Below are 25,397 nucleotides of genomic sequence, written 5' to 3'. Positions count from 1 at the left end.
TTAAGCTATTGGCAATAATTAGTTTGTCCACATAAGAAACAATTAGAAAGCTAAGCTAGGATTCAGAGCTGGGTAATGTAACTCCATAGCTGATCTAGATTGGCCCTGGCTCGGACTCAGTTCTTGGCACATAGTTTTCTATATCAGGTAACTCATTTTTTACATTATTTTTTAATGCACTTACTGCCCGGGCATCCTATAGATACAAACTGCATTATCCCACAAAACGTAGCATTATCAGTCATAAGAGCCCTGGTTCAGACAATAAAATTCTGGCTGGGGTGTGAGGTGGTCTAGCTTTACAGCCACGTGGGCTCTGCGTGGGAGCCGAAAGGCCTCCTCTGTTCCGACCGCCAGGGGGCAGTACTCCCCGCGGCGGCCCGGCAGAGCAGCACCGCCCACTCTCCGTTTCCCCCCCCCTACACGTGGGTCCGAATGGTTAGGCCCGCCGGGCAGGTAGCGCGCTTCCGCGGCGTCCCTCCACCCCCCTCCCTTCCCCCATTGGTAGGGGCTGCGGGTCCGGGCGGAAGTGGGGCAGGCGGGCGGGAGCGAGGCGTCACCGTTGTATATTCATGAGGCGCGCGCAGCCCAGCATGTTAATGAGGCGGGGCGCGGCGGCCGGCTGAGAAGGCTGCTGGGCGGCGGCGGCGGCGGTGGTTGCTGGCTCGGGGCGGCGGGGCGCGAGTGGCGTAGAGCAGGGGTCCCTGGCCGGCGCTAACCGGGACATGGAGCCGTCCGGCGGGGGCCTGGGGCCCGGCCGCGGGACCCGGGACAAGAAGAAGGGTCGGGTCCCGGATGAGCTGTCCGCGACGGGCGGCGACGGCGGCAAACCCAAGAAATTCGTGAGTGTCCCCTCCCACCCTGCCCCTGAGCCTGGCGGGGTGGCCGCCCCCTGAACTCGGCGACCCCCGCTGCCCGCCGGGGGCGTCTGCCTGCCGCTGGGGAGCCGCCCCCGCGCCTCTCTTCCTGGTTTCGCTGGGTCCCGGGCTTCGCGGTCCCACAGTCTCCCCCTCCGGGACCTCGGCAAGCCCGGGAGTCCCACCTGGCCCCGGCCCCGGCCACCTCGGAGCTTCCCTGGCTCTTCAGTCGCCAGGCTGTGCGCTCCCGCCCCCGTGGCCCCGCGGACTCTCAGCCCCACTTCCTTTCTTCTGCCTCTAGTACCCCCACACGTCTTTTTTTTTTTTTAAATTTCTTTTCTTTTTCTTTCTGTCTTTTTTTCCCCTTCTTGGCCTCCTGTAAGCTGTCCTGGGTCCATTTTTCTCTTCTCACCCATACTCCGTTTGGGGTAATCTCTTTCTTCTGAAAGGTCATTTCCTTCCTCACCAGTGAGCCCTTTTCACCTGCTAACTTTCCTCCCGCCCTGTCCCCTTCCAGGGCCCTCAGCCCGGTGTCACCTGCTAATGCTTCCCCTCAGGAATGTTACCTGACTTGAGTCCTGTCTTCCCTGCTCCTCTGGACGTTTGTCCTTGTGATTACGGGTATGGGTTCCTGCCCTGGTCCTGTGGTCATTGGGGCATGGCGGTAATTGACTTCAGTATTTACCTGTCCACAAAACCTGTTTCTTTTTGCCCTGTTGCTCATCACCTTAGAGGTTTAGAACTTTTCTCACGCTACTGTGCCCTTCATGACCCGAGATGGTGATTAACCCGTGGGCAAGTTAGGCTTCAAGTCCAATAAGTTTGTGAGTAATTTGCCTTTTTATACTTCTTAAAAATAATAACCATTTCCTCAACTCACCTTTCGCCATCTTCTGTGTTCCTAGGTTCTTGACATCACTTTTCCTACCTGTAGGAAAGTGTATCTTTCCTTAGGGCCGGTTATTACTGCCAGTCCGAGGGACTATCGATGTTCATGTAACGTGATATTTTACTACCTGTTGCCTTCCCTAACTTAAATCCTCTTTCTTCTCTCCAGGGAGCTCCTTGCCTCTTAGTGTAAAAGCTTTGAGAGCTACTGAGCAGTCAAAATGGGAGTTTCTGCTCAACTGTTTGACATTTGTTAACTAGATACTTAGTTTGCTCTTCCTGGTAGCCCTAGTAATCTCTCTGACCAACTAAATGGCTTGTAACTCTTCCCTCTCTCCTGCCTTCTTGCATGCACCCCCTTCCCCCCTCCCCCACAGCGTTCTGATCCAAGTCCTCATGTTTGAGAAGTAAACTGATCAAGTTATGAAGTGGGAAGAAAATGTTTTGTGACCTGGAGGGTTGGGAACATAGTAAACTGAATTGAAAGAGTGACTGACTCATCTCTTCCTATTTCTAGCAAGACCAGGTGCTCCTGCCCTGTCCTTTCCAGTGACATGCAGGGTGCCAGTAACTGTTTGATCTAGCAAATACCTTCGTAGAAATAGGATCCTAGGTGACCAGAGCAGTATAGCCCTAGGTTCTTTCCTTAAAGGTAGGAATTGACCCTCCAGTTTGAGAACTTTCCTTCCAAAATGTAAGTTTTAGGGCCTGTGTGCCTTCTATTTCCGCATCTTTTTGTTTTGATTTTTGTTACCATGGATACTGTTTGACCTTCTCTCTCCAAACTAGTTATTCTTGCTGATTTGTAGTGACCTCTGTGACTTGTTACTGGTTTTTTTTTTTCCAAGTTTTATATGTGCTTTTTATTTGTTCTAACACTTGTGTTTCATAAATTGATGAAATCTACTTAAGTGTGTGGTACTGTAAGTTGAGAAATCCCAGGAAACTCCACTTCTTTTCACCTGTATTTTTGGCACGTCACAGAGTCTTATGTTCGCTGAGTGGATTTGGCTCAGAGTTGTTGATATTTCCTTTGCAGAGGGTGGAGCTGAACCTAGTTCTCTTTTACTGAGGTTCTGGTTTTAACCCTTAATGTTACTGAATTTTAAAAAACTGGGTATTGCAAATAGTGAGAATTGGAAGGTTTCCAGGAAAGCAGGCTGCTTCACTTCCTAATTGCTAAATATAATCTACCTTAAGGCACCAGGATATTCATCCTCACTGCTCTTTATGAGAACTATGAAAACGAGAGACAAGGAGCATTGCAATCCACTTCTCTTTGTCTCTGTGTGTATAAGTATGTGTGAGTGGGTGGAGTGGGTGAGATTGCCGGGTGCTTTTGTCACCCAGGGCTCAGTTTTCTTCAACTACTGGCTAAAACCAAACTCAAAGCTGTTCGCCTACTCCACCTGTTCTGAAGTGTGGTATCCGCCAGAGCTCCCATTCTGAATGTGCTATATAAACCCTCTGGCTTGGACTAAGTGTGCTCGGAGGTTTGCATTTGAGTGGCTGCTGTCCCTTAGGCTGCTGCCACACACCTTTCTGAGCAGGTGGTTTGCATTGTGCAGATTCTAAGTACAGTTTATGAGCTGATGAGAAAGCTCATAAGTTGAGATCTGCTCGTTACCTTCTGAGGCATCTTGTGTGGAGAGCAGTGGGTCCTAGTTTAAAAGTGAACAAGCGTCATCTTTGAAAGGAATGGCTGCTGCAAATGTTGATGCTGAGCTGCCTGGTTTTCCCCTTGGATCTTGGTGAGTCTGTCTTCTGGGCCATGATTGTTTCCTTTCTACAACATCATTCCAGTTCCCTTCGGAATCCTTTCAAAGGAAGGAAAATAAAAATTCAGAGTGAACAGAGTGTTTCTGACTTTGCAGCAGGGACGAATGTGGGTGTCCAGTGCACTCATTTCTGAAATATATGTAAGGAGAGTCAGTACAACCAGGGTGTTAGGCTGTAGAGTATCTTTGCATTTAATCGATTACGTGTTTTCTCACACAGTTGAGAAATTAAGACATTCTAAGAACAGCGATTCCTGATTCAATGAAGAACATAAGTTCAAAAAGCAAGGAGAGTTAGTAAATGTTCCAGTACTTAAAACAACTGAGAAGGATTTTTTAAAAAGATGTGTTTGTTTTTATTTTATGTGTATGAGTGTTTTGCCTGCGCGGCGTGTGTGTGTGTGTGTGTGTGTGTGTGTGTGTGTGTGTGTGTGTTCACCATGTGTGCTTGGTGCTTAAGGAGGTCTGAGGATGGCACTGATCTCTGGAACTAGAGTTACAGATGGTTGTGAACCACCATGTGGGTGCTGGGCACTGAACCCCGGTCCTCTGCAAGAGCAACAAGTGCTCTTAACCACAGAGCCATCTCTCTAATCATCGAGAGCTGAAAACTTGATTATCAACTGTAAATTGTTTGTTATAAAACCTAAGGAAGTAGTAGTATTTGTGATGAGGAACAGTATAACTCTGATAAGTACATGGACCAAAACAGACCTATTGTGTATTCTGTATGGTATTTTGTATAACCTTTTGTTAGCGTTATTGGTCCACACTGTAGTTTATAAATGGATTGCCAGGTTATTCTAGGGGAGAATTCTATCTTCAGAGGAATGTAATAGAGACCCAAAAGATAAAGTTGTATTCAGTGATTCAGAAGAATAGGTTAAAATCATGTTTATTAACAGGAAATATGAGACATGGTAGAGAAACAGTATGAAAGTGGTTCCTTCTACTCTGTGTTTGTTGAAAACATTCATAGTTACAAAAGCCATTCTCATTTTGAAACTAGTTTATATTAAGATTTTTTTTTTCTTCTTTTTTTTGTGTTGAACCTTCTACTTTCAGTCACTTGTTTCTCAGGATAGGGACACGAGCATCTTGGCAAAGCAGCTGGGTTTGCCTGTTACTGTTAGATGGCACTCTGTTGTAGCCAGCTGCTTGTCTGTTTTCATCCCTTCGGTGCTTTTCTGGTGGCTGGTTTGAACATAGCCAAGGCAGGTAGAATCTATTAAGACCAAATGTCTGAGCAGGCCATGGTGGCATATGCCTTTAATCCTATGTAGGTGGATCTCTGAGGCCAAGGCTAGTCTGGTCTATGCAGTGAGTTCCAGAACAGCCAGGGCTACATAGAAACCCTGTTTCAAGGGTGGGGTGGGGGATGAAGGGAATACTAAAGTTTCTGGAAGCCAAAATTGGAAAAAAATTGTAAGCACTATGCAAACCTATTTTCTCAAAAAAACAAACAAACAACTCCTCCCCCAAAAAAACAAACCAAAACAAAACCCCCAGATTTTAGAATCATTAACTCCTTTTTAAGGACATAAAAGGTTTACTGTGGAAAAAGACAAATATCGAGACAAATGTTTTAATGAATTTCCTCATCATAGGATAAGTGGGTCAGTCATTCTTTCAGTTTTGAGATTTTTTTAAAAAACTTCTGTTCATTATTAAAGCTTGTTATGAATGGTGCCTGTAAAATTGGAGATCTGGGCGCTGGCAAGATGGCTCAGAGGGTAGTACAGGCATTTGCTGCTAAGTCTGAAAATGTGTTTGAACCCCAGGACCCACATGGTGGAAGGAAAGAACACTTCCACACGGGCAACCATTCTCACATACACACACGCACACACATACACCAAACAAACAAACAAACAAATGTTAAAGAATATGAAAATGTTAGTGCCAAAAGAGTTTCGAATTCCATCAAGTCCGAACACCTAGGTATCAGTCCCTTCTTGCAGTTGTATGCTGGCAACATCAAGGCGCTGAAAGGTAGAAGGGGGATGAATAAACAGAAGGGAAGCAGACGTTTTGGTTCCCTTGTTTTCTTGACTAAATAGTAACATAGGAGTGGACTCAGAGAGAAAAGGTGCAAGAGGGGGAAGAAGCTAGTTCTCTGTTGCTTGGCTCGGTGGCAGTTAGGGCGTGTCATTTGCCTTTAATCATTGTTTATATTTTTTTCAAGTAGGGGACGGAATAGACAGACTAGGGAGGAATTTTATCCTAATGGAACTGAATTAAAAGAAGTGAGATATCTCTTAGCATACGGAGACCCTGGATCCTAGCACTACAGACCAGACCATACTGAGTTGGAGACCCTTGTCCTCTCCTGATAGAGCCATCCTGAAATGTTGGGGTTCTAGTGTGTATGTGGTGCTTCCTCAGTGTGCCTGTAACTGTAGAGGCCCTGATGATGTGTGTGTCCTTACCTGTTCTTTGTCTTTGTTTTTGTTTTAGTTTAGTACAAGTCTTTGGAATATATGTGTTTTGCACGTATTTCATTCTCCTTGTTTAACCGTTTAAATTTCTTTTAAGATTTATTTATTTTATGCACATTGGTGTCTTGCCTGCATGTATGACTGTGTGAGGGTGTCAGATCCCCTGGGACTTGAACCTGGGTCCTCTGGAAGAGCAGCTAGTGCTCTTAACCACTGAGCCATCTGTCCAGCCCCCCATTTAAATTTCTTAATAGTATATTTTGAGAAAAAAGTGTGTGGGGGGAAGTTCTTAATTTTGAAGAAATCCCTTTCTTCCCACTTTTGTCCTTGTATTATTTCAACATTTTTTGCTAAAAGCACTGTCACTTGTGTTTTCTTTTCAGTGTTTTGGTTCCACATGTTGGTTTGGAATCGGAACTCTCACCTGTAGGCAAGAATGGCCTTTTGAAACTTGTAGGATCAGCGACCTTTGAGATCCCCCCCCTATACATACACACACACACACACACACACACACACACACACACACACACACAGTTAGATAGTGCTAACTTTTGTTTTCTTGTACTCAGTGTGCTACTTGTTGTATAATGTCAGTCTTAAGATGTATAAATATTAGTGAAGATTTAGAATTTTTACATGAGGGTGATAGATTAATTCCAGGATAAAGAGTAATTATAACTGGCAGTAATAACAATTTGAATGAATGCTTCCTATGTGCCTGGCAGTGTGCTAACGAGTTGTAGAGCCAGTGACTCATTAGTCTACGCTGGCTCTAAAAAAGAGGCACTGCTAGTATCTTCATTTTATAGGTGACTGGGTTAGAATCCACTGAGACTGGGCGACCTGCTTGAGCACGGACAAGTTGAAAGTAGCAGAGCTGGGATTCAGATTAGGTCTTGCTGACTGATTCATTATTTTGTAATGTCAGTTCATGTGTAATCAGCCTTTCACATCTGCTCTGGAAGAGTATCACTTCTAGAAATTTCCTGGAAAATTTTGGTGGAATCTCCTTAGAGTCCTTTGGTCATCTGTAGTCTATTAAAACTGGATTCTCTTAGAGTCCGATTAGTGGGAACGTAATACAGGGTTTAGATGTACAAAGTGCATTGGCTAAGTGCCCAAATGCTTTGTGTGTTTAGTAATTTAGACTTTGCAGTGATTGGAAGAATCATAATTAAATTATCTTAGACATGAGAAAGTAGCTGGGCCGAGAATGCAAACCCCATCTTCCCTCTGGTTCAGGAGTTACTACTCAGTTTGCAAAACATCTTTTTCGAGTAACCTGATTTCCTTTGTAAGTAGACAGCATCATCTGTCAGGAGTTTCAGTTGCTGAGACCAGCAAGTAGTGGTGGCAGACAGCGAAAGTAAGGCCTAAGACCATCTTCATAGTTAACCTTGTTATGTTTAAATTTGATGTTTGGCATTCCTAAACACTTACTATCCTGAAACTTAAGGATTGCAAATGACTTAACTCCAGGGTCTCTTCTTCATCTGAGAACTGCTGACTTTGCTCTTTAGACCCAGCAGTTATTTGCCTGTAGTTAATAATTAAGACATTGCCCCAGAGATCCAAGTACATGGAACTATAATTTTCTGTATCATTCGTGGTTAAAAGTAGAGAATGAGTTTCTCTTTTGCCCATGCCCAAATAGAGTTACCTTGTATCCAAAAACTAATCATAAAGTCATATGGTTATTGTATCAGATTTCAGCCTTGGTTTTTAAGAGGTTATAATCTCAGCCATATATATACTAAGCTAGGAAGGAAAGGCTCTATCCAAGGCTGTGAACGTAAAATGTGTGTGTGTGTGTGTGTGTGTGTGTGTGTGCGTGCGCGCACATGTGTGCGTGTGCATACATGTGCTGGCGATCATACCTGTGGCTTTGTGTATGGTAGGCCAGTGATCTACCACTGAGCTGCACTTTGAGCTCAGCATAAACTTTAAATGGTGTCCAGATTTAAAGAACTTGGAAAATTAAATGGAAGTGTTATTGATCTGAGAGAAGAGCTGAGTTTCAGAACCTTGAGTGATGGATATGAAAGAATCTTAAAATGATACAGTTTAACTAGCTCTTTGTTTTTTAAATGAGAAAGGTTATCTTGAACCCATGATCTGCCCAGTGCACAATCTAGAATTGGATGGTCTGCCGTTTCCATGTATTGCTGCATGGTTGTGACTATACCATTAGTCGTGTGAATTTTGGACAAGTGACTTCAGTTTGCTTGGTCTTTTCTTACAAAACCTGAGGGTTATTATGAATCATTCCTAAGGTCTGTGCCAGTGTGCTGGTGTCTTAGCTTCTGTAAGAAATCCAGTATGGTAATGGGCAGTGTTCCTAGGAGATGCGTACTGTGGCTGACCCTGGAAGGAAATCTGATTGGTAGAGTAGAGAAGGAAGGAATTTTCTAAGGTGGGGAAAAGTGCAAACAGAGGCTCAGGTATGTGAATGTGTGCTGGAAGGGAAAGAAAACCCCATTGTTGCAGGAGTCACGGAGAGGTGGGAAGTAGATCTTTAGGAAAGCTAAAGCCACATCAGTTATTTTCCTTGGCAGAAATTTTAGGTCCCCTTCTTGTAAAAACCTATAGAAAAAAGGACTGAAAATCAGCACTTTATAGCATGTGATACACATTGATACCAGTTTGGGGCTATAAAATGTATGGTGGTGACATTATGAGGTCAGGATATTTAAGAACTCAGATTTTCTGTTAAGGCCCAGGAGAAAGTTATTTTTATTTTATTTGTGTGGGCACACCCACATGTGGGTGCTGGGAATTGAACCCTGGTCCTCTGGAAGAGTAGTCACCACTCTTAATTGCCGAGCCATCTGTCTAGCCCCCACCAAATAATTTTTCTACTTTTGATGGTGTTTAAGTAGTTTAATTCTTTACCATTCATAATGCATCCATCTTCTCAGTGATTATCTGGATCTTAAAAATGTGGCCATTCAGCTGGAACTGAAGGCTGTGTGGACACAGTCAGATAATGCCGTTGTGAGAACAATCTGAGCCTGTGTTTGGGCCCAGTGGCTTCTTCCAAATGTCCTTCCTGACAGTGTGCTGTCACCTTTGGTTGCATGCTTAGGGGACTGTTTTTCACTCTTCCTTGAAAGTGAAAATATTTGTCTTCTTCTGGAGTCTTGCCTTCTATCAGCTAGCTTTTAAAGTTCCTAAAAGCAGTAGTAGTACTTGGCTTATATTATCTATACCCTTTTCTGTACTTGATCTCAATGTTAGAGAGTCTTACTTCAAGATTCTCCCCTTTTGAGGTCTAATATAAGAGATTGACAGTTCTGAAAACATTATTTATCTCTCACCAAGGTAACTGTGAGCTAGAGAACCACTAATGTAACTACCCCAACCAGAAGAGTGCTGCAAAGAAAAAATGATTACTATCTCTGGAGATACCGTCTTACAGTTCTGACTTGTGTTTAATGAAGGCACTTATGTATGATTAAACATCTGAGTTACTTTACAAAGTGCAAGGCTGCTGACTTTTACCACTCTAAGTGAGAGAAGTATTTGACCCAGTGCTCATGTCAAGTGAGTAAGTGCAAGTTCCCATGGTATTTGAATCTATTAATACCATAGTCTTCCGTGGCCATAGAAAGATTGACACAGGTCATTAAAGAGGAGAATGAGACTAGTAGTCTGCAGGGCATGTCTGGGTCTCCACAGTAAATGGTAGCAGTCATAGTGCAACATTCTTTTAGGTTTTTTTAAATTTTTTTATTTTTCAAGACAGGGTTTCTCTGTGTAGTTTTGCACCTTTCCTGGAACTCCCTTTGTAGACCAGGCTGGCCTTGAACTCACAGAGATCTGTCTGTCTCTGCCTCCCGAGTGCTGGGACTAAAGACATGCACCACCGCCCGGCCATTCTTTTAATTTTTAAAAAAAATATTTATTACTGGGTGGTAGTGGCAGCGGTGGCAGTACACGCCTTCAATCCCAGCACTTAAGAGGCAAAAGCAGATGAATCTGAGTTCAATGCCAGCCATGGCTACACAGAGAAATACTGTCTCCCCCCCAAAAAAAATAAATAAATAAGCAAATTTCATTTCATGTGTATAAGTGTTTTGCCTGCATGTATCTATGCCATGTGCGTGTATCTATGGCCTGGTGCTCATGGAATTCAGAGGCCGACATTGGATCCCCTGGAACTGCAGTTACAGATGGTTGTGAGCTGCTGTGTGGCTACTGGGAACTGACCCAGGGTCCTCTGCAAGAGCAGCAAGTGCTCTTAACCTTTGAGTCTTCTCTGCAGCCCCATACCATTCTTTCTTAACACTCACTCAGTCAGCTGTAGAGTTCCTTTAGTTCCTTTATTTGGCCATAGAAGCTGATAGCTTTGGACTGTTGTAAAACTGTCCCATCTTGTTGGACTTACAGAGATACGTTTAGTTTTGTTTTTGTGTGAGATATCTATCAAGGCTCCTCACTAGCAGGGTTCTCTAATGATTTCGTGATCCTTGTATTTTAAAGGGATGGGAGTTGGTCCTGGTTGGCAGCTCTTAGCCTCTGCTATACAGCTTGTGCGTTACTTGGAGGCCATGGGTGACGTCTGTTTCCTGTGATTGAAACCACAAGAAGAAGTGGTAAGAAACCACTTGTAGGATATGTATTATCAGGCAAGCAGCAGGCAATGGGCACCCCTTAAGAGAGCAGTAGTAACCAATTGCAGTCTTTCAGGTGCCCAAAGAGACCCTAGAAATGATTTGACCTGGTTTCCCCTTTAAATGAGGAGGACACGGACAGCTAGACCTCTTTTGTTGCCCTTCATTAGATGAGCTAGATTTTAGAATCCAGCTATTCAGTATGCTTTCTCATTTTGCATTATTATTCTTAAATTCTGAAGTGCTCTCTTTGTGAGAAGACTTACTAAGGTATGCAGGAGAAGAGAAAGTATTGAACATTTTGAATATGGGAATTGTTTTGATTTAAATCCTATGCATTAGAGTTTTTTAAAACTTCTTATACATTTTTCAAAACATCAGTATCCAGGAAGCCAGAGTTTCTGCTTTTTGTTTTTATTTCACATGATATATGGATATTCTAGTTATTATCTTGGCACAAACTTTTTTTAAGAAATTTTTTTTTTATTCATTTTACATACCAACCACATATTCCCCTCTCCATTCCCTCTTCTGACAAGGTAAAGCCTCCAACAAGGAGTCAGCTGAGCCTGGGACATTCACTTGAGGCAGGTCCAAGAGCCTGCCCCTATATCAAGGCTGATCTTTGCACAAATTTTTCATAGAATTCTAATTGGGGCCGGGTGGTGGTGGCACATGCCTTTAGTCCGAGCACTTGGGCAGCAGAGGCAGGTGGGTCTCTGTGAGTTTGAGGCCGGCCTGGACTCTGGACTACAGAGCGAGTTCCTGGAAAGGCGCAAAGCTACACAGAGAAACCCTGTCTTGAAAAACAAAAACAACAACAACAACAAAACAACAACAACAACAAAGAATTATAATTGTGGCTTATACATTTTCTACTTTTAAAATATCCTAGGGTTGGGGATTTGGCTCAGTGGTAGAGTGCTTGCCTAGCAAGGGCAAGGCTCTGGGTTCGATCCTCAGCTCAAAAAAAAATATATCCTAAACATTTCCGTTTCTTCAAGCTTTACAAAATTATTATTTTTTAAAATAATTTATTTTTATTTTATGTACATTGGTGTTTTGCCTGCAGGTGTGTCTGTATAAGGGCATCGGAATCTCTGGAATATAGGCGTTACAGACAGCTATGAGCTGCCATGTTGGTGCTGGGAATTGAACCTGGGTCCTCTAGAACATCAGCCAGTGCTCTTAACTGCTGAGCCATCTCTCCAGCCCCTAAAAAATATTTTTATTTGAAATGGAAATACTTTTTTTGTTATAAAAGCAATATGTAGCTTTTTCTAAAGAAATATAGATATGTATAGAGTAAAACAATCCCTTTCTTTTTCAGAAATTGCAGTTATTTAAAAATAGGACCAAAGAGAGAAATGCTTGCTATTTGGAAATCTTTGGGTTCTAAGTACTCTGGCATGAAATTGTGTATGTGATTGTGTCATAACATAGTTCTTAGAAGGATCAGAATGACTTTATCTTTGGCTAATATTTCTGGTGAACAGTCAATTTAAATCATCACTGTGCTTCTGTTCTCTAAGATTACTCTTAAAATCTTGTTCTAGGTTTATAAAGGGGTAGAAAAGGTTTCCTATGGTTTCATTAGCTCAAACCTGGCTTTTTGAGTAGTGGTGTTATTTTTGGATTATTTATTATCACTAGATGATTATTTTTGAATTAGATGGAATTGTGGGTGGGATTTAAACCAGGTATCTTCATGCTTGGTGCCTGTAGGTAGAAGTAATAGATAGCAAGTGTAGAAACTTCCTGTCTGATGGGCCTTGGGTGTGTCCCCTGTTCCTACCCTAGAGGAGATGATGTCCTGCTGCTCACATCACAAGGGAGGAAGGAGGACAGAGTTGCTAGGGTGATTGAGAAACAGCATTCCTGAGTCACTGACTCTTTCAAAGTGAATGGTCAACACCCCTTTTTTAAAGGAGCAATGGCAATCTTCCCTGAAGTCAGAAGGCTCAATAAGAAAATGAGGAAGAACAAGCATAGTATTTGGAGCTTGAGAAATATATTGAAACTTTGGAAGAAATCTGTTATATCATGTGTTTTCTGATATGTGTTCAAGTTTTGTCAGAATTTTAAGGTATTTGAGAAGAAGGAAGCTTTGTATGCAGCTGTCTGCAGATGACAGATTATTCCTTGTGGCTTTCACCCTGTCACCTCAGCTGAGAAGGTGGCATGTCTGCCAGATACTTACTTCCCAGCTTTGAGCACCTTGTCTTTGACAGCTTATTTTTCAGAGCATGCGTGTCTTTAGTGTAAGGTGCTGGCACTGTAGACTTGAAAGAGGAACACGGTGTGCCCAGATTGGCTTCCACCTGCTTTTCTGTGCAGGAATAGTGAAACCAGAGTGTCCTTTTCTTCTTGCTTCCAGGCCCTCAACTATCTATGACATATGTTAGCCTATCCCAGTGCTTTAAGATGAGCTGGAGGCAAGAAGTTACTTTCTCTTTCCCCTCAGATTTACCTCCTTGGCCACTAGAGGGGTAGCAAATATTTTGGATCTGTTAGCAAACAAATCCTAATACTAAGGCAGTATCCCGGTTTGGCTTTGAACTCTGTCTGTCTGCTTCAGCCTCCTGAGTACTAGGACTTTCAGTGTATGCCATGTCTGGCTTCGAGATTGGCTTAGAGCTTTGTAGTCCATATTATTCAATTCTAAGCCTTATCCCCACTTCTATTTTAATTTTAGTTGGAAAATGAAATTTATTAGAAGGCTCTGTCCTCTGGAAATCTCATAAGGTTTTCTTAGATGAAGAGCTACAGGCAATAATGGATTCTGAGAGGGAGAGTCTTATCTTTTCTAGAGAGTCCACTGATAGGTTATCTAATCCCAAGGTCAGTATATTGAAACAACACTAAATGGACTCAGCAGGTCTTACGTGCACATAGTGTGTGTATATAACTATAACTATATATAACTATATATAACTATATATAACTATATATATATATATATTACTATATATATATACATACATGTAACTAGTAATAAAAGAAGTCAATAATTTGACATTGAGTGGGGAGACACAGGAAGAGTTAGGAGAAAAGAGGAGTAAAATGATACAGTACTCATGTATGAAATTTGCAAAAAGTAAAAATTTAAATAAAAAGGAAAGTACCCCCCCCCCCAATATATGCCACTACAGCTGGCCAATATCCTCCAGTAATTTTGTTTCTATTTGTTTTATTTGGTTTTTGGAGACAGTTTCTTGCCTGTGTATTCTTAGGTGGCCTGGAACTTGTTGTGTAGGACAAACTGTCTTGAGACCCCTGAGATCCGCCTGCCTCTGTCTCCCAAGTGCTGAGATGGTTTTAGACAGGATTTTTTTTTTTTTTTTTTTTTTTTGGTTTTCTGAGACAGGGTTTCTCTGTGTAACTTGTGCCTTTCCTGGAACTCACTTGGTAGCCCACGCTGGCCTCAAACTCACAGAGATCCGCCTGCCTCTGCCTCCCAAGTGCTGGGATTAAAGGCATGCACCACCACCGCCTGGCTTAGACAGGAAAATTTTTAAGTAAGTCATTTCGAATATTTAAGTTTAAGTAGATTACTGAAATAGGGAATGGACTACAACTGCCTAATGCTTGTAGGGCGATTCTGACCTGCAGTTGACGTGGATCTTGCCTGTAATCTTTCAGTGTTCCCTCATGTGCAGTCAGGAAGAAGATACTGACTCAAAACAGCTTTATTGAGAGATTTTTTTTTTTTTTCAGAGCTGAGGACCGAACCCAGGGCCTTGCACTTGCTAGACAAGCGCTCTACCACTGAGCTAAATCCCCAACCCCGAGAGGATTCTTAATGAGGGTTGGAAGACCTTGTACTTTCCTACTGTTTCTTTTGTTGCTGTTTAGTGAATTCTAGTGGGTTTATTATTTGTTTACTCCTCTCACAGATTGAGGTATAGCTGACATAAAAGTTGTACATATTTGTGGCATGTGTGTATATGTTGGGGAATTCTGGTCCTGTATGGATGAACTGCTCCTTTGCTATTATATTATTACCTAAACCATCACAGGGACCATAGACCTGTCTTCCATTTCTGGAATTCAGAGTGTGTGTGTGTGTGTGTGTGTGTGTGTGTGTGTGTGTGTGTGTGTATACCAGTGCCCCAACACATGTAGATGTAGAGGTCAGAGAATAGCTTGGGGGAGTTGGTTTTTTTCTTTCTAGCATGTAAGTTCCAGGGATCAAACTCAGGTGGTAAGTCAGGCTTGGTGGCAAGTACTTTCACCCACTGAGCCATATCACCAGTCCAATACTTATGTTTTTGAGACAGTCTTGTTTTGTAACCCAGTGTGGCTTTGAACTCTCAGTTTTTCTGCCTCAGCCTCCCAAGTTCTAGGACAGTGTATGCCATGCCTGGCTTCACAATTGACTTGGAGCTTTGTAGTCCATAGTTTTCAATTCTAACCCCCCCCCCCCCCCCCCCCCAATTTAGATTTCCTCTGTGGTATCCTTTTTCTTTCTTGAGGTGAGTGGTGCAACTATGCACCACTCCCATTTAGGCTAACAGGTACCAATAATTGTGAAGTCAGAATTGGGTTTTTCTGTACATGGAGACAAGATGTGGATTCGTTTGCCATCCTCCTTGGGCCATTGCTGGAGGATGGAAGGGAAAGTTCTTTGTATTTAAAGTTGCTCATTGTTTCTTTCTCTCCAGTTCTGACTGACTTCTGTGTAAGAGGGAAGTGGAGAACTGAGTCTGTGGTTCTGTCATCATACATGATTTAATTTTTACAAGACACTTTGATTATTATCATTTTACTTTATTATTTATTCTTCATCACCAGTCTAATGAGATAATATAGCCCTAAAGATGGGAATCCTAAAACTAAAACCTTACCCTCCCTTCCTGTCCTTTGGTGGAATTGTAAATTTCATGGCAAAGCTAGATTAAGGTTCCATGGTAATTAAGTTCAGTCTGTTGTAAATCCCTGTTGCCTCCTCATTCTAAGGAACTTCCTATCAGTCCCGTGATAAAGAAGTAAATCAGAGGCAAATCCCAGAGATTCTGAATGTCAAGCGCTATCTTTCTTTCCTGGGAGATATATAGGATTTGAAAGGACATTGTTGGTGATACTTACTTCCCATTTTGCCTGTAGGATAGTAGCCTTTGTCATTATCAAGAACTTACTACTTTTCAAAGAAGATGGAAACACTCCTAAATGGCATCTTGTCTGTTCCACAATTCCCCAAGGACAGTTCATAAATATGTCTTGTGTGCTAAAGCACTGAGCGTGTCTCCCATCTCATTCACAGGGAAAGACATTATTCTTGAAGGCTTAGTCTCATGGTTTACTGTATGTAATAATACTACTTTTCTATCACAGAACTCAAAACTTTATCACTTGCTCAATTTGAATAGTATTAATGAATATAGTGTACCATGCTTATGATGGTGCTTCAGATTCTGTGGTGGTGTTAATTTTAAAATATAGTTTAGGATATATCAAGTGAGTAAAACACAGCTTTTGTTCCTGTACCACTTAACAGCCACAGAAAGAGTTGCAACAGTCATCTGTTAAAAGGATCTGACCTATAAAATAGTAAGAACCTGGCTTAGATGATGGCTGAGTGTAAATTTATAGACAAAGAATGGGCTTTGTTTTCTCACAGCATGTTACTCAGGTCCAGTGTTGCCTCGTTAGTCATCGGGTTTATTTTACTAGAAGCCTTTCTGTACTAAGACAGAAATCACTTTCACAGAGAGAGGTCTTTGACCATCTGCTTACTTATGATGTCAGTGATCCTAAGAGATGTGTGTCCAGTTATTTTCTGATTTTGAACAGGTCTCTTCCCCCCGCCCCCCATTTACTTTTGAGACTGGGTTTCTCTATATAGCTCAGGATGGTCTTAAAATAGCTATGAAGCCAGACTGGACTCAAACTCACAGTCTTCCTGCTTCTGCCTCCTGAGCTCTGGAATTATAGGCAGGCTCGCCACAGCTGGCCAGTGTTTTGTTTTTAGTAAAACTGAAGCACAAAGCATTAAAATTACTTATAGCATCTCAGAAATAAAAATCAGAACTCCAAGTCTTTTTCCTTTAGAACTAGATCTAGATAGTTCTGGATTTCAGTAGTTGGAATAATGTATGAATTTCCTATTGCTGGGTAATTATCACCCAACTTAAAGCATGATGTGGATAGTGAGGGTGGGTTCTCAGAGTGTGACAGGGCTGAAATCAAGATGTCAGCTGAGCTCTGTGGAAAGTCTGCTTTCAGATTCATTAGAGTATTGAAGAATTCCGTCCCTCACAATTGTGGGGCTCTGTTTCTTTGCTGGCTCTCAGTTTGGGACTACACTCAGCACCCAGAGGCTGCCTATAATCCGTGTGCTTTGGCCTTCTTGATCTTCAAGCCAAGAACGGCACGCTGAACCTGTGTGTCGTGACGTGTAGATTTGAAGCACTGGTGTGGTTGTGTCAGGCCCACCTGGTAATCTTTCTTAGAACTCAGTCTGTGTCTTTCTCTATTGTTAGTGACATAATCACAGGACAGTCTGTGATAGTTTGGATTTGGGGTCACATCTTATAAATCTGCCACACTAGTATGTTCCTTGTTTTGAATTACCCAAAGGTTAGTAATCAGGAAAAAAAAAAAAGTGCTGTATACCTTTAAACCCTGCACTTTAGAGGCAGAGGCAAGCAGATCTCTGATTTCCTAGGCCAGCCTTGTTGTCTTAAGGTTTCCATTGTTGTGATTAAACACCATGATTAAAAGCAAATTGGGGAGGAAAGAAAGGGTTTCTTTCATCTTATAGTTTACAGCAGCCTCCAGGGAAGTCAGGGCAGGATCCTGGAGGCAAGAACTGGAGCAGAGGCCATGGAGGAGTGCCGTTTTTTACTGACTTGCTTTTCACAGCTTGCTCAGCCTACTTTGTTTTGTTTTTCAAGACAAGTTTCTCTGTGTGGTCCTGGCTGTCTTGGAACTCCCTCTGTAAACCAGGCTGACCTCAAACTTAGAGATCTACCTGCCTCTGCCTCCTGAGTGCTTGCTAGGAGTTTTCCCAGTTGAGGTTCCTTTTTCCAAAGTGACTAGCTTGTGTCAAGTTCACAAACAGACTAGCTAGCACACTGGTCTAAATACTGAATTCCAGGACAGGCAGGGATCTGTAGAGAAGCCGTGTCCCAAAAACAACAACAGCAACCAACGGGTGTTGCATAGACTGAGGCAGTTAGTGTACTGCATTCCGGTTGCAATGATGAGAAAACTCGAGTTCTCGGGGATCCTGGTCTGCCCAGGTTCATCACACAGTGTGGGTCCAGCTGATGTTCAGCTATGCAGTTGTGGTAGTCACCTAGCCGAGAGCTCAGACATAAATGTTACAGGTGGTCACATTAGCCTGAACTAAATCTTTAAAGTACTGAGGTGTGGTTTGCACTTGTGGATTTATATTTCCCCTTTGCTGACCACGTGGTTCATGCAGTAACTGTCCATGATTAACAACAGGGGCATAGTCCTAGGAATTAGAGTCACTTTTTCCTGTGTAATATGCTTTGTGTTCAGAGTAATATTTAGTCATATTCTCTTATTGGGTTATTGCTAAGAACACTATGTAACTACCTTTTGCTTGGCTATATAAACAGTCTGTGTCAAGAGATGGTCTGTAATTGTTGTTAGTACTCTGTGCCCCATTTCTGATTCAGATTAAAATTCCAGAATTCAGAGAATCATTTAGAGATGAAGTTTCTTACATCTTTGAGTTTACAGTAGACACAGTTGTGTTACTAGGCATATAAGAGAATTCTTTTCTATGGGACTGCCAATTTTAGTTCCAGTAGCCCAAAATATTGGGGCTGGAGAGATGGCTCAACTACTCTTGCAGAGGACTCATTTAATTCCTAGTACTCACCTCATGGGGCTCATAACCACCTAGAGCTCCAGCTCTGGGGCCTCTGTGGGCCCTGTGTTCATTTGCATATACCTACAAACGTGCACACACACATAATTAAAAATAAGATCTTCAAAACTAAAGTATTCATATGTAAAGCTACCACAATAACAAATGCAGTATACAAAAAAGGTATTAAACATAATTTATATTTATTATATAAATAGTTATCAGGGTATATTTCAGACTCTTTAAATCATTTAGTTTAATTAGTTTGGCCTTATGGGGCCTTACAGGGCTTACCTTGTGGGTCCTTTGACAGTTTCTATTTTCTTATAAAGAATAAGTTGTCTAGTGTCCTATTTCTTTTTTTAAAATACTTGTTTTTTTTTTTTTTTTTTTTTTTTTTTTTTTTTTTTGTTTTTTTTTGTGTGTGTGTGTGTGTGTGTGTGTATGTATCCCTGTGTGGTTTTATGTGCATAATATTGTGGGTGCCTGCAGAGACCAGAAGGTATTGGATCTCAAACTGGAGTTATAGGCAGTTATTATGAACAGCTTGACATGGGTCCTAGGAACAAGACTGAGGTCCACTGGAAGGACAGTAAGTGTTCTTAAATGAACCACCTCTCTAGTCCCAAAGAAGTTTCTGATTTCTTGTAGATGGTGGCCGAAAGATTTATCTTACCACATAATACGTTAGGATGTGGTGACTGAATCAGGAACTGAATTACTGTCTGGAAGCGGGGAGGAAGGGGCAGATTTTCTTTTCTATTTTGATTGATGGTTATTTCATTGCAGTATGTTGTCAACTATTGTATTCGTTGGTGTTATTATTGATGCAGTACACCGTGAGCAATTCATGTTGATGTAAATAAGGCTTGATGAAACAGGTTTTTCAGAGAAGATAAAGCTTCTTTTAATAAATACAGTTCTCTTAAGCTTTCTCTTAACCAGCTAATGGCCTGTAGATACTTATCTATTCATTGAATTCAATGAATAAGCACTGTACTTTTATTATTAGTAATTATTTACATGTAAATGAAATACTATGAAAATTGAGTAACAAGCAAAAATCTAGACTGTGCAGAAAAGTTACCACTGTCAGAGGGAGACCCCAAGAGATCCACTGCATAGTATCTTCAAGTCAAAGCTCAACTTTAGATTGTTGGAATCTGAGAAAGATCTGAGAAAGGACATCAGGGGACCAGCAGGTCAAGAGTGGGGCCTGGTAGATAGGGTAAGCACTTTGCAAAGCTTCAGTAAAAGCCAACTCCTTAGACATAAAACTGGAATGTGCTTAGGGAAGTATCCGATGTAGATTCTGTATGTGCCTAAGCTCACCAGCATTAGCTTTCCTGAATAAATCAGAGCAGAAAAGAAAAAAATCCTGTGGGATGGAGTGAGTGTTTTTGACAGTTGAGGTAGCAAAGCAAAGGCAGGAGGGCAGAGCACACATACACATGACAAGGGCTATCATTCAGTGCTGAAATGAGTGAGCATGGTAGCAAGACACAGAAGAACCTCTGTGTCCTAAGGGAAGAAGCTACAAACTGTATGGCATTTTAGAAGAGGCCAAAACTAGGAAGATAAAAAGGCCAGTGGCTTCAGGAGGAAGGGGCTAAAAAGGCACAGTCGACAGAACTTTCATAGCAAGGACATGGTTATGATGGGTGTATTTGCTCAAACCCATAAACCATAAAATACCAAGAGTGAACCTTAGAGTAAATCGTGATCTTTGGATGATTATAGTTAGTACCTTAGTGAAGGGTCATTATTTTATAACCTGTGTCACTTGAACACAGACTGTTAGTAAAAGGAAAGCTAGCAGTGCTGGGACAGGGACATACAGGAATGTTCTATGGAGATTTATGGTGGTGTCCTCAAAAGCATGTATATGAAACAAGTGGTGCCCTACGGTAGCATGTGCAGCAAAGGCAAGTGAGATGGCTCAGCAGGTCAAGGTACCTGCTAGTACCTTGGGTTTGATCCCTGGAACTCATGCAGAAGTGAAAGGAGAGAACTGACTCCGCAAAGGTGTCCTCTGATGGTCAAATGTGCACTGTGTCGTGTATGCCTGTGCGTACACATCGTGTAGACTGATGATGATGATGACCGTGCACACCTTTGATCTCAGCACTCAGGAGGCAGAAGCAGGAACTCTGAGTTCAAAGACAGCTTGGTCTACAGAGTAAGTTCCTGGACAGAGAAGGCTGGCTACCCAGTGAAACCGTGTCTCAAAAAACCAACCAAAACCCCCTAAACATTACTAGCAATAATAAAATACCCAATAACACATGCATCCAGAGTTTCTAACTGCTGTTTAGACCATTGTTTTCCATGAGCAGACAGCATAGGGTTATCAGATATCTGAGGAAAGTTCCTAACAGGAGAAAGTGGAAGTAAATTACTGTATAGTGGGGAAGATTTAAAAACAAATTATTAATATCTACTAGAGAAAAATTCAAAAGCAAAAGAATCTTTAGGAGTTGAAAATATGAAAGCTGGCCAGGTGGTGGTGGCTCGTGCCGTTCTTTAATTTCAGTTCTCGGGAGGCAGAGGACAGCCTAGTCTACAGAGTGAGTTCCAGGACATCTAGGGCTATACAGAGAAACCCTGTCTTTACCCCCCTACAAAAAAAGCTGAAATTAAAGCTGAATAAGGGCTGAAGAATTGAGACATACTCCCAATTCCCCCCACCACCACCAAATATAGCAAGAGTGTAGAGATAGAAAAGAAAGTACAAACAAAGGTATCCAAATAAGAGAAAAACAACAAATAGAAGAACAAGTTACCAAGGAAATAAAATAAATTTCCCAGCACTGAAAGCAAGGATAAAAATAGATTGTACAAAGACCCAACATGGTTAAATTTCAAAATATCCATAAGAAAATCCTACAAAATTCAACAGAAGGATGGAAATAGGTTGTACATGGGAGCCAGTGCAGCCCCGCATTTCCTGATAATAATGGCTTTTAAAACCCTGAAGAAAAGCAATTTTCAACCTACAAGCCCATACCCAAACACAACAGTTAATCAAATATGGTTTCAAAATAGACGTTGTTACATATTTACTTTTTCAAAAGAAGTTTATCCCCATGTATTCCAGGAAGCTGTTCTAGGATATGCTCCATCAAAGTGAAGGCACAAACCAAGTGAAAGACTGAACTACAATAAACAGGAACTCTAGCAGAGCTGAGAGGTCCAAGAAGCCCCAAGAGTAATTGTTCTATGCCAGGCACAGATTGCAGCCAGCTGTAATGGAGCAGTGAAGCCATTTGCGGTGACATTCACCTGTAATCCCAGCATTCCATTGGCTGAAGAGACAGGAAGACCCTAAGTTCCAAGATCAGCCTGAGCTACAAAGTGAATTTGAGGCCACCTGGACATATACTGAGGCTCTGTCTCAAAAAAAGCAAACAAACAAACACAAAAATACACACAACTGAGTGATGAAAATTGCACCAGACCCTTAAAGACTGTCACCATCAACACCAGTTTCTGTTGTGGTTTTTGAAATGGACAATGTATGTCTAACTCTGGCCCAGATTCTTGGCTTGTCTGGACCATACATTTATGGTACACACATGTGCTCTGACATGTGTATACAGTCATACAGCTATGCACACATACTACAGGACAGCCTTGGGTGTCATTCCTCCAGCGCCCATCTATCCTTTTTTGAGAAAGGAACTCTCACTAAGTTGACTTAGCTGGTTGGTTAGTCAAGCAGTTGCCAGGGTTGGGTCCTACCTGCCTCTGCCTTCCTAGCTTTGGGTTTATAAGAGCCAGCCATCACACCTAGCTTGCTTTGTTTTTTGTTTTGTTTTGTTTTTCCGTGACAGGGTTTCTCTGTGAAACAGTCCTGGCTGTCCTGGAACTCATTCTACATGTAGACCAGGCTAGCGTTGAACTCAGAGATCTGCCTGCCTCTGCCTCCCAAGTGCTGGAATCAAAGGCGTGCGTCACCACCGGGCTGCTTTGTTGTGTTTTAATACAAGTCCTAACAGTCAAACTCTAGTACTTATGACTAACTGAACTGTCTTCTCAGCATCCATTGACTTATGTATCGAAGTTTATCCCTTTTCTTACTAAAGAGATCTTCTGTTCAGTTCCCAGCACCCATATCAGGAAGCTCACTACTGCCTGTAACACCAGCTCCAAAGGATTTGATATCCTCTTGCCTCTGGGGCAGCTACACATACAAACACAAAAACATACAAAGAAAAATAAATCTTCAAAAAATAAATCTTGTTGTATGCAGCTCTTATGAAAATTTATGTGCAAGTTGTTGTGTAAACATAAGTTTTCAACTTGGGGGTAAATAAATATCAAGGAAAGCCAGGCATGGTAGTACATACCTGTAATCCCTGTAGTCAAAAAATGGAGGCAGGAGGATTATCATGAGTTTGATGTTAGCCCAGCTTACGTAAGACTCTTCCTAAAACAAAACAAATAAAAAAGCACCACATACCAAGGAGCTTTGTTGCTGGGTAGTGTGATAGGAGTGTGCAGCCTTGTAAGATGCTGCCAAGTTGTTCCCCAGCCTCATAGCATTGGGGTTCACTAGGGTTCTGCCTTTTGGCTATTGCCATAGGTTTACAGTTGTATTTTGGGGTTTGGGTTTCCCTGATGACATGAGGCTGTTGAGCAGCTTCTCAGGAGGTTTTGTTGTTGTTACATGTGTGTCGTCTTTCATGGGTTGGTGAGCTGGCTCTTACTGTTGAGTTTTGAGTTGTTGGTATATTTTAGATAATAGTCCTTTATTAGATGCGTCTTCCATGCATATTTTCTTCTAGTATAACTTTTTGTCTTATTTTCTTAGCATTGTAGTTTGCAGAACAATAGTTTAAAAGAGCATTTTCACTGAGAGACACATCAGTAGCTCTACTGAAAGTCAGCAGGAGCTTGTTTGAAGAGACTTTTAGAGGAAACAAGTCATTACATTTTTTAAATTTATTTTTTAACTTTTTGGTTTTTCCAGACAGGGTTTCTCTGTGTAGTTTTGGTGCCTGTCCTGTATCCCGCTCTGTAGACCAGGCTGGCCTTGAACTCACAGAGATCCACCTGGCTCTGCTTTCTGAGTGCTGGGATTAAAGGCATGCGCCACCACCGCCCAGCTCTTTTTTAACTTATAAAAGTTAATTTTACTAGTGTATATGTATGTGAGTGCATTTGGAGGGCAGAAGAACAGAATAGATCTCTTGAAACTGAAGCTACAGGCATCTGTGAGCTGCTGCAGGAGTGCTGGGAGCAGAACTCAGGTCCTCTGGAAGAGCAGCCACTGCTCTTAACTGCTGAGCCTCCTCTCCAGCCCAGAGTTACAGTAGGGGCAGGTACTAGACCCTAGAGCCCAGAATAGTTAAAAATGTAACAAATTGAGCACTGTCTTGTTTAACAGTTTTAATTTTAAGTGTGTTATTTAGAATGTCAGTCTGTGAACTGCATTGCAACTATTTTATCATTTTAACTGAATTTAAACCAGGATTTCCAGAAATTCCCAACAGTTTTACAGTATTGGGGACTGTGTAAGAGCAGTGCACACTGTTAGCCATTGAGCCATAAATAAATATTTTTAAAAGAGTTTTCCAATATGGGCATAAATTAACATTTATTCCTCTCAACACATAAAATATGAAATATAGTATATCAGTATGTTCACACGTTGGGCATAATGACACATGCTTTAATTCTAGCACTTAGGAGGTAGAGGCAGGCAGATTTCTGTGAGTTGGAAGCCAATCTGATCTACATAGTGAATTCCAGGTCAGCTAAGGCTGTACAAAAAAACCTGTTGTCAAAAAAACCAAACAGTATTTCGTAGAAACATTTTTTAAACTTTTGGTACATAACATGTATATATTAGCTATAAAACAATGTCATTATTTTAGATAAAATGTGAGTTCTAAAGATTAAAAGATGAACAATGGGCCTCCCATAATTTGAGGAGTGACTCATAATTATGTAAAGAATGCTTAATTTAATTATAACTGATTTTTTTTTAAAGAAATAATCATTGAGGGGCTGAAGAGATGGCTCAGTTGTTAAAATCAATAACTGCTCTTTCAGAGGACTTGGGTTCGATTATCAGTACTCTCATGGAGACTAACATACCTGTTGTAATTCCAGTTCCAATGGATCTGATGACCTCTTCTGACCTCCACAGGTACCAGGCATGCATGTAGTGCACAGACATACATGCAGGCAGAACACCCATACACATAAGTAAAGAAAAATCATCAAAATTAAAACATATCATTTGATATTACCAGTTTCTGGGTTAGAATTTTTTGTTTGCTTGTTTTTGACACAGGGTCTTGCTGGCCTCAAAATTCCCATTACCTTGCCATAGCCTCCTGAGTATGGGATTATAAGTATACAGTGTGATATTCAACTTCTAGAACAGCCTTTAACTTACAAATGTCTACACTGAGGCTGTACTATTGAAGCAGCTAGTGTCAGGTGTGTTTGCTTCTGTCCTTTGTCACTGTCAGACGCAATGTAGAGACTGTCAAAGGAAGAGGGGCCCATAAAGGGTGGTTATTTCTCATTTGAACAAAGAATAAAAATAACTTGGATTTATTTTAAAGTTTAAAGTTTGTCCATTCCACTCTGAGGACAAAAAAGTAGTGAAGTCTATTAATTGTTCTTTGGCATTAAAAGCCTTAACACAAATGTTTACACTTTACATCTAAATACACATCTGCTGATGTTCTCCAGTAGGAGGGAGTCTGTGTGTTCATTGCAGTGTGGCAGGACATTTCATTGTTGTCCTCAGCATCCAGAGATATATGAGGTACTGTCCCTGTAACCAAAAGGCCCAACAGAAACCACTTAAAGAAGGAACTCGGGACTCTCTGCCTTGTTGTGTGAGGCTATAGGCATTAGCTGTCACACCAGCTTGAATCTGTATGGCTCAAGAAGATTCAGTCCATGGTCACTTGGACATATCCTTGGACAGACAGATCATCATGGCAGTAGGAACATGT

At 41.7% G+C, this 25,397-nt stretch overlaps 1 protein-coding gene across 2 annotated transcripts in view; it reads left to right on the top strand.

The window, feature by feature from the left end:
- Positions 1-638: 638 nt before the first annotated feature.
- Positions 639-25,397, top strand: part of Diaph1 (diaphanous related formin 1) — a 94,454-nt gene continuing 69,695 nt past the window's right edge. The window contains exon 1 of one of the 2 annotated variants that reach the window (XM_036204736.1): positions 639-842. In XM_036204736.1, the coding sequence (XP_036060629.1) occupies positions 726-842 (117 nt within the window). In that variant the 5' untranslated portion in view covers positions 639-725. The remainder of the gene's footprint in view (positions 843-25,397) is intronic. The other variant, XM_036204735.1, reaches the window with a different exon arrangement.

Source organism: Onychomys torridus, chromosome 13 (assembly GCF_903995425.1).
Source record: "Onychomys torridus chromosome 13, mOncTor1.1, whole genome shotgun sequence".
Lineage (NCBI taxonomy): Eukaryota > Metazoa > Chordata > Mammalia > Rodentia > Cricetidae > Onychomys > Onychomys torridus.
Note: the sequence above shows the minus strand (reverse complement) of the source record. Positions and strands in the feature narration are given on the sequence as shown.